Source organism: Solanum lycopersicum, chromosome 1, assembly GCF_036512215.1.
Source record: "Solanum lycopersicum chromosome 1, SLM_r2.1".
NCBI classification, from domain to species: Eukaryota; Viridiplantae; Streptophyta; class Magnoliopsida; order Solanales; family Solanaceae; genus Solanum; species Solanum lycopersicum.
Genome location: NC_090800.1, coordinates 54,597,296 through 54,612,924, shown reverse-complemented (window position 1 = coordinate 54,612,924; position 15,629 = coordinate 54,597,296). Strand labels below are relative to the sequence as shown.

At 33.9% G+C, this 15,629-nt stretch overlaps 1 protein-coding gene across 2 annotated transcripts; it reads right to left on the bottom strand.

The window, feature by feature from the left end:
* Positions 1 to 1,086: 1,086 nt before the first annotated feature.
* On the bottom strand, positions 1,087 to 3,027 carry USP (universal stress protein). 2 transcript variants are annotated; one of them, NM_001319177.1, is made up of 4 exons: positions 2,593 to 3,027; positions 2,359 to 2,462; positions 2,173 to 2,291; positions 1,087 to 1,516 (listed from the first exon to the last, which is right to left on the bottom strand). In NM_001319177.1, the coding sequence occupies exons 1-4, from the start codon at positions 2,789 to 2,791 to the stop codon at positions 1,420 to 1,422; spliced, it is 519 nt and encodes a 172-aa protein (NP_001306106.1). In that variant the 5' UTR covers positions 2,792 to 3,027; the 3' UTR covers positions 1,087 to 1,419. The 2 variants fall into 2 exon arrangements, with proteins under 2 accessions (NP_001306106.1, NP_001306104.1); NM_001319175.1 differs by having other exon boundaries at positions 2,359 to 2,432.
* Between the last annotated feature and the right edge of the window lie 12,602 nt (positions 3,028 to 15,629).

The following is a 15,629-nucleotide window of genomic DNA, read 5'->3' as shown; positions in this document are numbered from 1 at the left end:
ACACGCGCGCGCACAGAGACAGAACCCTCCATCTTTTTTTTCCTCATGTTCTTCCTGTTCTCACTATTCCACAACTATATACATATGATTCAAAATTCTATATTAATATAATCATAACTTGAAAACATGGAGATTGGATGGGTTCATTGGACCAAATACTAATCTTCAATGGAGTAATTGAGGCTCAGTTGAAACCCTAAGTTGAATTATTCGTCTTCTTCAAGTTTTAAATAGAGAAATATTTGAGAGAGTTCATTTTGATTAACTGAAAGATACTGAAAAATTTGGGAGTCATAATCCTTGATGAAAGGCAAGATGTTGCAGTGCAGGAGTTAATTGATTGGAAACAGACCCAAATGCCCAAAAAGTACTATCAGCTGCCCACCGACAGCCACTGATTACGGACTGTCATTCATGGTCAGAAACTCAATTTGTACCACGGGCCTCAACCACGAAGAGTGGTCCCACCGACCGGACCCGACCGTTGTGACCCCTTCTGGAAAGTGCTAGTGGTCAACCACAGATTCACCTACGATTTGTATTCCCATCCACTGGCTGTAGGTGGCCAGCGTGGGTTGGTACCTTCAACTTCTGAAGTCGGCCCTCTTGGGGTATTACATTATATTTGGAAGAAATCTGATAAATTTAGATTTATCATATTATTATTATCATCATATTAACAACAGTCAACCGGGATGCATTATTGGTCATTCTTAAGCTAATATAGAACTAATCTAAACATACATGAGTCTAACCAAAGAATGGAATATCAGGCTACACTATTCTTGGCAAGGGAATTCAATGGCACAACAATCTTCTGATAATATATGTGAGACTATTGCAAGCTTGAAACATAAATAAAATGAAGGCAAGTAAAGTAGATAATGAGACCATATGCAAGTGTGATCAAAATTAACACCGATGGGAGTTTCATGAAAAATATCAACAAAGCAGATATATATTGTTCTGCTTTATCACCAACATTCTCGTAGTAATGGACTACGGTACTAGCTGAAATCGAGGAGAAGAGGCACACAAAAAGAGAGGTAAAGACGTGATTAAAAAGACCAAGAACTGCCCTTTCCATTTGTTCCATCGAGGTTGAAGTGCTAGATATCTCTAATTTGAATTGTTATATTTATTAAAACCAAATACAGAGCCACATAAGCTGCAGCAACTTGCGTTACCAGAGGAATGAGGGTCAAATATTCAGATTGCACTAGTTGTGACGACTGGCTTTTACCCAAAAACCTATTGCCTGTGGACTGGGCTAGCTATTGAGACAACAGATACAACCTCCATTTATTGATAATATAATTAATATATACATAAGTTTTATAATCCTCAATGAACTTGTGTTTATTCATCATCAAGTAAATGACATTGTTCATAGACTGGCACATGATATATCCTTGTTAATTAGCTGCTTTTGGGGTTTTCCTTGGGTGGCTTCACAATGAGAATAGGACATTGCACATGATGAGCACAATAGTCGCTCACACTACCCAAGAAAGCCCTGCAAAACAACCTTAATATTACATACAAAAACAATCTAACAAGAGCAATTAACTTCATATGTTGCACATACAATCTACAAGTAAGGACGTCTCATCACTGGTATATGCCTCAATTATAATTTAGATTCTCTGTTAATTTAGTGAAAACTTTAACATGTCAGATTTTAGAAATTTCATGTGTAAAAGAATATGGAGATGAAGCAACGAAAGTCCATCGAGGAACAGGGGTGTTCATATTTGACTCAGGGACCTAAGCTCTTTTTTTATTAAGTATGAATGTAAAATAAAAGCTCAAGGCCAGATTGTTCTCTTCAGTCTTATCATAAGATTACCCACCTTACCTTTGCAGATGATATTCTCGCACAAGTAATGTGTATATATGTTTTGTATGCAGAGAGAGAATTGTGGAAGCTTTAAAACATATTTCATAGATTGGACTATTATCTCTTTAATTATGCCCACATATTTCCTCCCGAGATTCAACTTGTCGCACAACCCTGATTTATTGGTGAAAATACTTTGATATATATCACTAAGACATACAAATTAAATATGGCTACTTTATAAATATAAAGAATTGAGCTTATTCTATATTTACATGGGATAATCCTATTCCAATAATGTAATGAATGTGTTGGGCGAAAAGAAAATGAACCTTTTAATCTTGCCAAGTCCTCGGCTACCGATTACTAGAAGGTCAACGTGCAATTCATGTGCAGTTTGACATATCATATCTTTTGGGTCCCCTTCTACAATCAGAGTCTCCGCCTTCACCTAAACCCAATCATAAAATTAGCACAAAAATATATATATATAAGCAACCAGAAATATATTGTGATACCATCTTTTGTTGGCAGAGATGGAGTGCCCGAGAGAGTATTCTAGTTGCATTCTCCTGTTGTCCTTTTCTCACAGCTTCAACAACAGTAGGTGTTGCAAAGACAACTATAAATATATAAAAAAAAAACAATTACTTCACCCTCCCTCCCAAATTAAATATTTTAGTTTCATTGCATACAATTTTTTATCTTTTTAGATAAAAGATCTGATCCAATAAGTAGAAATACATACATACCAGGTCCAGCAGGATAAACCATGGGTGTAAAAGGAATTTGGACATTGATGAGAGTGATGATAATAGAAGGATCATTGATCAAATTATCTAATGCCCATTTCAAAGAATAGAAACTCTCTTCACTCTCATCGATAGCCACCATTATCATCTTCTTCCTAGTAACAGGAGTATCACTAGCTGCACTTGTCTCCGCCTCCATGTATTCTCTCTTGCCGCGTGCGTTTGATCACTAATTCTCTACTCTTTATTTTTATTTTTTTTTATAAATATAAATATTGCTTTCTCCTTCAATTATTTTCGAGCTGTTCTAATTTAATTTTGTTGTGTTTTGGGATGAGAATTTCATATAGAACTAAAAACTTTGACGTGGCAGATATGCATGCCAAAACAAGAAAAGTGTCATTTCCACATGACAAAGCTTGCCACGCTTGTGTCAAATCTCGAACATTCTTCTCCGCATCTTTATCCTAGCTTCTCCGTGGTGTGTGCATAGATTGATTCGATTTAATTTGTGTATTATTAATTTAGTTCATTAATTTTTAATTTTTAAATATGTTAAATTAATATAATTTAATAAGATATTTTTTATTAGTTTTTGATTATTATATATTTGATTTTAGATTTATTTAATAAAAAAATATCTCCAAAATATTATATGCCTTTTCACTTCTCAAAATATTTTGATAGAGTGAAACAAGAAAGATAATGACAAATTTCATCAATAAGAGAAAATATAGTACAAAAGCATATAATTACTGTTACCATTAAAATATAGTATGAATTTTTTTTATGTTTAATCAAATTACGAATCTTTACCAAGTTACAAATATTACAATCTATGATTACAAACTAAAATTAAAATCAATAGCTATAATTGAGAATCCCTTACTTCAATTTTTGGGTTGTGAGTAAACAGTAAAAACTAGTAAAACGGTCTAGTGTGAAATTGGTAGAGTACTAATCATTTGATATAGTTATAGCTAGTGTCTAATTATATTTTAAATCATTTGGAATAGTTATAGCTAAATATACATATTTATGTTTGCTATGGAGCTTATGCAAACCATAGTTATAATATACAAATATGATTTGTGTTCGCTATATGTGAAAGTTGCTCTAAAAGTAACCATAAATTATATATAAAATTGCCTATTTATTCCATAAAGTGGACAAGTGTTGTTGGACATTCAAAAATAGTATAGGGCACGAATAATTATTATTAAACGGGGGACTTTATTTTTTCTAATCTTGTAAAAGTATTATTGTTTTTTTAATCTCCAAAAGAATACATGAAAAACATATAAATATAAACTAATAATATATAAAATTATTATAGAAAAATAATAAAATAATTTGTTTAAATGAGACGTAACAAACATATGAGATACGTTAATGATTAATATGCGATATAATTTGATATGAAGCACGTTTTATCATTTTAAATTTATGTTTTATTCCTCTTTCTTTTGTAGACATAATTTGTGTTATAGGGAAGTTAGTTACTGTTTGGGTTCGATGCTGTTGATTTTCTTTGCGAAATATAGAAAAAATTGAATTGAAATCTGTGTGGATACCAATCCATTTAAGAAATTGAATTGCTTCTTTAAACGAACTCTCATGTAAATATTTAGAAACTATCAGTGCTGAGTGATCATAGAATAAATGAAATATTATTATACAAATAGTGAGGGAGGATAGATGCTTAACAAAATCCTCTGTCAATTGATTTTGTAAACGCACAGAAAAATCTGATAAATCTGTGAGCTGATATTGAAAATTATTTTTTGTGCTAAAAGTGTTGCTTAATGTTGTTGATGTGTACCTTAAATAATTATTTGCAAAATCAGTTTTTACATATTATATTGTAATCTTCATTCTGTTGATTTAGCCATCACATCCATGGGTAAACCTCCACCCATATTTCATATGCTTTAAATTTTATATACCCTATAAAAAATAATTATTCCCATACAATTCAAACCACTTTTGAATTTCTATACTAACTATATGTTATTTCACTTACCTTATATTTTTCTAACTTCATTAAATTTCTAATAGGAAAGTGAAATACAAGTTATCATATATGGTACAGATATCTCATATTATGGAAATGAGTTTGTTCCTTTCCAAACATATTTGCTATCGGGGGCATTTGTCTCTGAGTCAACCAAGGCGTATGGAAATCATCTTCATCAATTCAGATGGACAATTGATAAAGGCATAATTTTTGAACTAATAGATCAAGTTATACCCCCTGAACCACCATTGATTTCACCGACGTTGCTAAAAACTACATCGTTTAACAATTTCGACCATCAAACTATAGGCTCTGAATTCTGTACTTCTCAAATATCTTAACACTATACTTACCACACATATAATTCATTTTTTCATGACTATTACAACTTACTAATAACTCTTTAATTTCTACAAGATATTCTTGCCCTCGTGATAAATGGTAGCCCTCCATCATATGCCACAAATGCAGAGAAAAATTCAAGAATTCATTGTCATTGACTATGAGTAAGTAAAATTTTACTTTCCAATTTTTCAAAACTGAAAATTGTTATCTAAAACTCGAGATGCTAAGACATGTGCGATCATGTTTTCCTTTATAGCTATATACCAACTGTCACTTTTAAATTACCTCTTCTTCTATTTTTTTTTTGGCCGGCTGGTTTAAGTCCAAATCACAGTCGAAATATCTTTTTGAAAGTTAAGTCTTGGATGATTCTTGATTTTATCGCACTATTAAAAATGAAAGAAAGCTGAGTTTTTATGTTGCCAGCAGAATATATCAATCAAATGAACTGACAAACAATCAATAATTAGTATAATTAGTTGATCTGATTTAAAGTTGATAAATCTAAAACTCTGGTATATTAGTTACAAAAATATTTGTATAAAGAATTTCGTTTATCAACCTTGACACAAACATGGTTTGTTGCTTATGTGTTGACTATATTTACTGTTGTTTTGCTACTCGTGGAACAATACATTCACAAGTTATCTAATGTAAGTAAAGTTCTCTTTTGCATGTCTACATTATGTAGTATTATTGGTTTTATTAACTTATACCGGAAATAGCCTCTCTACCTTAGAAGTAGGAGTAAATTAGTACCAGAGAATTCATAGTCTACTATATATACAAAATAATAATGCAATTTTCAAGCCAAATGAATTTAGACTGACTTAATATACCTGCTAAACTTGCCCTAGATTTACATTCTTTGACAGTTGCTTATATATAACAAGTTCCCTTGAATAGGGAGTGAACATACAACCTTTTCAAGTCATTCCAAAATTTTGCTTTGGAAATCACCCCAGCGCATCTTTGTATTTTATAACAATTTCTGTTTTGGATCATCAGAATACTATGTTCTTGCAGATTCCGCCATAAGCCAATTGTGTCTAATACAAGTATACAATTTACTTTAGTTTCTATACAAATAGTTTTTGTTTCTTATTTTGTTGCTAAATAAGTATAGTTTATTATTTATGATAAATAAGCAAAAATGTTATCGCAACAATCAAAATGTGTGCACCACATATAAAAAAAATTGTTTTTCCATGCCATTAACGAAAAATATGCATGAAACATTGAGATGCCTCTCTGTAAATGTTTGTAGAGTCAACAAATTCATCAAATATTTGAAGAAAATCTGGCATACCATCCCCTTTTTGTACCTTCTGGACTGTCTAATAAGGAAGACATGACATATATTTTTGAAACTCAGAAAAGTCATGTCTTTTGTATTGTCTTTGAAATTACTGATTTGGTGCAGTAGACGGGATAGATGTTAATGCTTTTCAGTAATATCAACTTGCGGTATTACCCAGCCATAATGACCATATATACAAATGCACTTTTATCTTATCGTGAATGTAAATGTACATTGAACCATCTTATAACCTTCTATTTTCTTTGAGCTTGTGTCACATAACTGGATTTATTAATGACTTGTCATGTCATCTTCCTTTTCGTGAAAGTTGAAATTCCGAATGTGATGTAGGTGTCTGATTGACCCTCTTTCTGGGAAAGTAAATATTTTTTAAAAAATTCCCTTCTCTGTGAATTCAAGCATCTTGTATTTGAATGTTACCTTGCTATGGTATTTGGCTTGATCTAAGGATCTAAAATTTCACTCAATTTGGAAATTTTTTTTGGTGCATCTAATTCTCGATTGATAATGTTGCCCAAAAGTGAAAAGAAAACAATAAATAAAGAGAAAAGGATAAGTTGGATACTACATTTTTGATAAAAAGTTTCCATGTCACGACCCAAAAATGGACGTGATGGCACTCGTCTTATCCCACCAAGACAAGTAAGCTCAAAACTCAACTATTACAATAAAAATGCGTAAAATTTACTATCAACTTATATTATACCCCAAAACCTGGTTGTCACGTGTACAAGCCTCTAAAGTATTACAATCGGATCAAAAGAAAATATAAGTCTCATATGATATTGTTTCTAGAGTAGAACAAAATCATAAACAAGAGTAAGGAGGGATGCTAAGATGACCAACAACTACCTCACAAAATCTCCAGGAAGCCTCGGAAAAGAAGAGAATATATCATAAAAGTCCGGGCTAGTAACCTACAAAAATTGGTAGAGGCAAGGGGTGAGTACCAAACCACACGGTACTCAGCAAGTAAACCTCTAAACACAAGCTAAGGGGATGAAATACGGGTACTCCTACCACCCCCAACCGAACCTCCACAACTACAACCTGCATAAACATCAGCCCAACCTAACAACTCACAGTTTACATAGAACGTAACTCAACAAAAACATTTAGACAAATTACATATCCTCCACAACAACATTTTAACAAATTACATATCCTCCACAACAACACTTTAACAAATTATATATCCTCAACATCAACGCTTAAACAAATTAGATATCCTCAATATCAACACTTCCACAAATTTATATATCCTCAATAACACACTTCAACAAATTACATATCCTCAACAACAACACTTCAACAAATTATATATCCTCAATAACAAGCTCAGTATTCAACAATCACAAGTTCCGCAAAAAGGCAATCACTAGATCAGCAAAACACAATATCAAGTTCACTAATGATAAGTGTGTGCAATGTAATGGAATGCAATGTCAAGTATAATGATGCATGTCTGACCTAGTGATACACACCCGCTGTCTCTCAGTCCGGGACCCATGGGGGACATATCTGTCCATGCATCTGTCGCGGCGCACGACACGACCCTCGATAACAGTAACTATCGCGGCGCGCGATACGTCCCTCGAAATATAGTATCCATCGCGGCGCGCGATACGTCCCTCGAAATGGTACATCCTCTTTAAGTTATCATTCTTTCTCAATGCACATAACACTTTCACAACCATGTCTCAGAATAATGCAATGACATGTTCACACAAATAATGAGGAGATGACTATTTTCATAACATTGCACAGTTCACAACCACACAAACATGAAATCACATCAACAATGATTCAACAAGCCATCAAACTTTTCTCAACACATCACACATAAATAATTAATCACATCGCCTTTTGTTATCCCTTTTATTTCATCATTAGAATTAATCAATGTGGACAAGTCAACCCATCACCAATCCCATTACTCCTAAACATATATCACAAGGAAATACACGCATTCCATACACTTAACAAGAGTTTAGAAATCCACTTGCCTTAGCCAATCGAATAATTACTCTTGGACTTGAGCCTTCCCTTTTGTTGAACTTTCAACTCAAGCAATCTATTCACATACATAATCACAATAAGCTTTCAAAACTAATCACACCCATATTGCTATACGTCTAGCCTAGACAAAAAAAAACTCAATTAAGTATACAATCAAATTCCTAATCTTGAGATATTTCCATTATCGTAACTCAATTATCAAACTCATTAGTAATCATTGGTACCCAATGATTGTCCATGTCCTTGACTAAATAAAATAATAATTACACTATTTATTTTCTTTCGGCCGATTCACAGTGCAAAAGAAAAATTAATATTTTATCCCTCTTTCATAATACCAAGTGCTATATGTATGTCTATCTTATAATATATCATACCTTGGACATTTATACCAATTATATATGTCGTTTGAGGAAGAAAACTAAATCCACCAAAACTATTCTATTTATACGCTATTCGTAATGATTGCCTTAATCATTAGCATTAACTATACCATAACAATCACTCAAAAATGTTAATTCCCTAAGCAACAAAAACTGATTTTATATGCATATTAAATTAAACACTAAATTAAACTCCTTCATACATTATATTAATATACATGTATCCTCTTAACTTCAATATAATGGAAAGGGACTTGGAATTGTACTAGTTCTGACCTGGAGAAGTATGCCTCCATTTTTCATTCGTCAACCGCCGCTGCGTAAGTCCTCGCCTATTCCCTGTTCTATTTTTTTTTTCTAAATAAACTAATTTTGTACCAAAAAGCGGCAAAACCCAACTAGCCTAATTTAATAAGTATAATATAGGGTATTAAATAAATTATCGCTTAGTCCATTAACCATCAATTAATAAAAAATTTAATTATTTAATAAGTATCTGTCAATTAATTAACTATAGTTTAATAAATAGTTTAAAATTGTGAAATATGATTTTCGGGTTATTACAATTATCCACCACTAAAAATTATGTTCGTCCTCGAACATAAGGAAGAAGAAGGAAGAATAACCGACATTACTAAAAGTCTAAGTTATGACCTATCGATTAGTGTTCATCTCTCTTAGTGAGCTCCGCCTCTAAGACTATTTCATCAAGATCGACTACTAAGATCTAAACTTTCAAATAAAACTTTGAAAGATCTATAAATCAAGAGTGATTATCACGCTACAGATTACCCCATGAACCCAATTTAAATTGAAACTCACTGGACCATAACATAACCATCATAACGAATCTTTTTCTGACATAATCAAGAGAAAATTCTGAACTAATATCTCTACAGCAAAAAGTAAACTTGAATCCATTACTACATTCTCAAAATGTCCAAACCTCATCAATCTCATCAATATTCCCTTCTCACAACATAATCTTTCCCGAGCCTACGTTATAAGAATTTGAACTTTAAGCATCATGTACTCATCAAGGGAGAATCAAACTTATCTGAACCAAAGATGAACAAAATCCAGTAAACATCCAACAAGCGATATACTCCAAAATGCAGAAACTCTATAAACACTTTTAAACAATTGTAACTCTTCGTATTTAGGGTTTAGGGTTTAGGCCTCATTCATTGATTGGGAACTTTTGCTTTAACTAACATAGATCATGTAAGCATCATGAAATCCAGTGTCTTCCCCAAACCGAAAACAGGTGGAATCACCAGCCAAAGTAATTCAATAACATGCTAGCGTATATGGGAATTTAACCCCGCCAGATCCCTATATTGGCAGTATAGGTTCAAAGACTAGGAGATGTATGGAGACCCATATCGGGCAAGCTGGACAGTCTCATCTCATGAGAGTTTCGTGAACCTTCACCCTTCCCGAAAGAAGGCATCACCGCTCACAGCTAGCCTATCGGTGCTCAGTATAAAGTTCCATTATATTTACCTTATACGTCATGGAAGTTGGCTTCTACTATGAGGAAAACATATCTCATTAGATGATTTCTCATCTCATAATTAGTATTTAGTGTGTTAGACTCAACACTTTTATTAGAGTGTTCATAGAGACTGGTCTCTTCATTATCATACACTCTCCTTGGTGAGTACGTATTGGTAACATTTATTTAGGCTCACCTGAAATTACTCTTATCATATTAATTAGCCTCATGTCATGTTGTCACCACATTCTTCATTATTAGCACCTTTGCTTTTCATAGTTACTCACTTGTTATTACGTGAATGCTTATTTCATCATTTCATAGTTTATCTCATCATATGCCAATGCATTTGGACACTTAGTGTATCTTACACTCATACTTAACCCTCCTAGGGTTCATCGTTTCATTACATACATCTTAGATTCACTTATTATTGAACGTATGTTAGACTTATGTGTCTATACATACAAGCCATGAGGCTTCATTCATAGTTTGCTAAGTGATTATTACTTTCCTAAGATTATGTAGTACAAGACTTATATATCTTGTATATATGCCAAGATCTTAATTTTTTATCTAAGCAAATGACATTATTTTTGGATATTTTACTCACGTATGACTTATGCATCAATCCGAAACTTTGGGCAAGGGAACCCAAATCTTGGATTACTTGGATATCATTTATATTTTTAATTAATTTTATTTCTAATATTCATAACATTAGAACTCTAAATTAAATCTCAACATTTACATTGAAGGATTGTTTTTCTATTTTAATTTCACTCTTAGATGACCGAATGGTTCGGGGTTCGAGCCCCCACAACCCTCTTATTTCTTTTTAAATTTCAGTGAGGAGGCTGTGAGGTGGTAGGTTCGAACCCCCACAGCCCCTCTATCTTTATTTATTTAAATGGGCGAGTGGCAGTGAGGTTGTGGGATCAAATCCCCACAGCCTCACTTTATTTCCTTGTTATTTCGCCTCTCCCTTCAGCGCTAAGGTCGTGGGTTTGATCTCACGCCTCGCATTTTCTTTTTATATTATTTCCTCTCCCTTCGCATGTACTGGGAGGTCGTGGGTTCAAATCCCACGCCTCCTATTTACTTGTTTACTTAAATTTTTTTCCTTCTCCTCCCTATAGGTCGCGAGTTTGATTCCCCACCAGCCCCATTTCCCTTAGTTTTTCGCGAAAACAGGAGTTAGGATCGAATCCTTCAGCCCCCATTTTCTTTTTTCTTTGCCTCACGAAACCAGTAGCTAAGGGGTTCGATTTCCCTTAGCTCCTTCACATTGTTCTCTTATTTTTCAGCCTTCTCAACATGTGAGGTCTTGGGTTCAATTCCCATTGACCTCACTTATTTATTTACCTTTTCAAAAACCCAGAATTTAACGTTATGGGAGAGTATGCAATCTGGAAAAAAAATTTCTTATCATTCTTCACTCATCTTTAGTCACCTCTTTCATGAGTTTACTTAGCTAAAAGAGTGTTATTCAACCCAACATTTTTCATTATAATGAACAAAACATTGCACACACCTTACACACATAAAATACACAAAAAACACATGAATATTCAACCTCGAAACAGTGGCTAAAGCCATTGCCCACGATGCCCACACAACACCAATTTTTGGTTACACTTCAAATATCATTTTTGTAATTTTCCTCACATAAAACATGTTCACACTTAATATAAGTACGTCAATCATGCCTAAGTCTAGTAGCACAACATACCAATCCTACAAATTCGTTTGGGAGCTACGGACAAGGTTATACAAAGGGGGACAACTTTAGTTTTTAAGAGCTTGAGAAACGTTCGAAGGAAAGTACTCTTGGAGAAAGAATTTCAGGAGAGAAAACCCATATCTTTTGATGTTGTTCAAGTGTGAAGCTTCTTCCCGGGAACTCCTCCAAACCACGCCCAATTCACTTCAACGTACACCCCACTCGACGAACCTCTCTTAGCCTTCACATTTTGATTACTTTGTCTTTTACTTAAAAGTTCTTGTGAGTTCTTCAAGTGTGAAGAAATCTTGATGTACTTTCTGGTTTTTGGTTGTGTCTGGCAGAATAACGTGAGAGAGAGAGATTAAGAACGTGAGAGAGAGTTGAGAAACATGAGGGAGAGAGAGTTATTAGGATTAGGAGACTAAATTCAAGACTTAGTCAAAATACGATTTAATCAACTTAATAAAAATATGATTCATTTTAATTAATAAGTTGAACGGACCATTTTACCCTTAATGAATAGATTTTAATTGATGATTAAATCATCAATTCCTTGCTCCTAGTGGGGCTCGAACCCGAGTGGCAGCCCATTTGCGAAATGGGTCACTCTGGGTCGCCCCCAATTCGAAAAGCTCTTTTAATTAAATTAACCAATTAATTTATTAATTCCTCAGGGTAATTACAATATTACCCTTGGCATGGAAATGACCATTTTACCCTTGGACCCTCAAAACATAAAATTTCTTCTTTTAAGTCCGGTAAAGACTCTTTCAATTAAATCTTTATTTTTGCGAGCCTTACTTGGTTGGTTCCAACCTTTCAAAGGCCAACTAACTCCCCAAGTTAGTTGACTTGATTGTAGTAAGGGTTCTAAGGTCTGGTTCTATGCATATCAATCCGTGTGAACCTTGGTTTAATCGCAAGCATTCTTGACACCCTAAGTCTTGATCCTATTCATTTTTAGGGTTGTTACACATGTATTGATAATTCTTTCGTTTAAAATGTCTTTTTAACGATGGCCAATGTTAGAACTCACCTTGTTGCTTCTTGCCAGACCAAGGAAGTAGATAATAAGAAAAGAATTATCAACGTAGATTTAGTATACACTATCTAATAGGCTAGTGTCGATTTGTGTGAAGTAATAACTAAGTCATACATCGATTATGATGCTTAATATGAGGTAAAAGGAAAGTTTTAGTAAAGTACACACACGTAGCCGCACCAAGGTGCGGAGTGAAATTCACTAGTTGCTGGACCAAGGAATTAGGGATACATAACTTGCCACTTTGCATGCAAGCTACTAGGAAAGAGTTGTTATAGCTAGGCTTACTGCGTTATGAACCTATGAGGAAAACTTACACACTAGTTTCTCTCATCATTTGATAAACATCAAATATTTGAACTAGCTACTTGTTTACTTATTCTTAATTCATTACTTTTGTTACACAAAACAATCCCCCCTTTAATTGTTTGTTCCCGGAAAGGACTTGACTAAATAGAAGTAATCGTAGATTGAAGTTAAGTCTAAACTATTTTCCTTGTAAGATCAATCCCAACCTAACATTTGGATTCTTTACTTGATACGACCGCTTATACTTCTTTAGGGAAGTATAGTTTGAGCGTATCAGTTCCCTTATAACTTTTGAGAATTTAACTCAACTATTTACTCTTTACTCAACTTGTAACTTGATCCTTAAATCAAACTTAAAATGATTGTTTAAAACTCTTTGAAGACTTTAAGAACTTACTTTGACTTGCTTCTTAACTTTTAAACTTGATTCCTAACTTCTTTGACTTTGATCTTAATTTTTCTTGAATTGGATTATGAATTCAAGGATCATAATATCATGTTTATGGATAATATCATAATTTTTAAATGCACTTTAGAGTTTTGGAAACTAGAAATGATATGTACATCACTTAGGAACTAGTACGAAAAAATAGGGAAAAAACGGGATCTCTAGGGGGTCTTGGCACTCTGAGAGGCGCAGAGCGCCAGAACGTGTCGGACAGTCTCTGGTCTGGGGCACACTCAGAGAGGCGCAGTGCGCCAGGGCTTTCCAGACAAACCTTGCCCGGAGGCCTTTGGCGGGTGCGACACCCCAGGGGTTGTCTGACGGGACCTCCGCTTTCATCTCTAAACCTCCTAAAATTTCATGGATCCCACCCCAAACACTTAAGGATCTCTAAGTACCTCATTGACCAATAGATAAGACCCTAAAATAGCCCAGAAATATGAATCAAATCTAGTAGAGATACACTACAATTTAACCTACAAGAATTTAACGAATTTTTATCAAGAACTCCCATATTCATCATTCCTATACTCTAACTTGCTGAATTGAAACAAATTGTGTGTGGGTAAAAGGACCCAATACCGAATGATATCACATACCTCGATAGGGATCACCACCAACGAAATCCACGCAACGATCTTGGCGTTCTTGGATAATTCTTGATGTTCCTTTTCTTTTCTCTTTTCTCCCAAGCCTTAAGCGTTATTAATTTTGCTAGGGACTTGGTTTTACCCCTAATATAACAAAAAAATGAATTAGGAAATACTAGGATGAAAAGACAACTTACCCTTAATAAAATCAAAATTAGATTTTCCTCAGCTCAACAACCCAACTTCCGAAAGGCATATCTCCCTCATACGACATTGGATTTATGCAAAATCGGTGGCGTTGGAAAGATATTCCCAAGGGATTTACAACCATATAAAGAAATCATGCAAAATCCTCCTGATCTGGAAGTTATAACCGTTTGAAAATGACCAAAATCACTTTTGAAAGCTGAAAAGTTTCCAGATTTCCCTACTTATTCCCAAAATTGATTATCCTTGGTTTGTTAGGTTATTGTCAGTTAGTTCGAGTTATGAGATGTTATATTAAGTGTGTAACTAAAATTTTTGAATAATTTCAGGAGGAAAATTATGTTTTTTCTCTTCTTTTAAGATAGTTTAGATGATGACATATGATATAACGATAATACATTATTACCCCATGAAAGTAAGACGTGTTTTTGAAGAACATAATTGAACTTGTGGGAATCCAATAACCCACTAAACAACTTTGAACTTGTACTATTACGTTATTTTTAGACCAGCCCCAATTTTGAAAAGCAAAGTATTAATCTGTAATGACCCAATGGTACCCCCTAAAAATTACGGGCGTATGAGACTCTGAGAAGTCTCATACAAGCCTCTCGTATCAATCATTGCATAATATACTCCCAAAATAAGTAAGAATTTAAAACCTTCTTCACACACAAAGAATACTTTCATTAATCACAAGCAGAAGACTTTTAAAAACATCTAACTTTACCATGTCTCTTTAAACCGTCTAATACTTTGAATGTACAACATTGGGACTGAGTCCATAGAAGACTTGAAATAAAGACTAAAAGACATAAAAGGAACATGTGGGTTTTGTCCTCGAATCTATAAGGACTTACCAAAGCTTCATCATCAAACCTTAGAAACATATCCATCATCCATGGCATATCAAGACTTACAATCCCTACACTTTAGTCAAAAGGAAAAAGAAGGGGTTAGCACATTGAATGCACTAAGTATGGAAGTCATGCAAAACCATGAAAAAGGGACATTTAATATTGAAACATGCTTTCATGACATTTTGAGAAACCTTCATAATAAGCATTTAGACCCCCTATTAAAGGTTATCCAAAGACTCACTTAAGTAATACAAGAAGAGACCGCCCATACACCC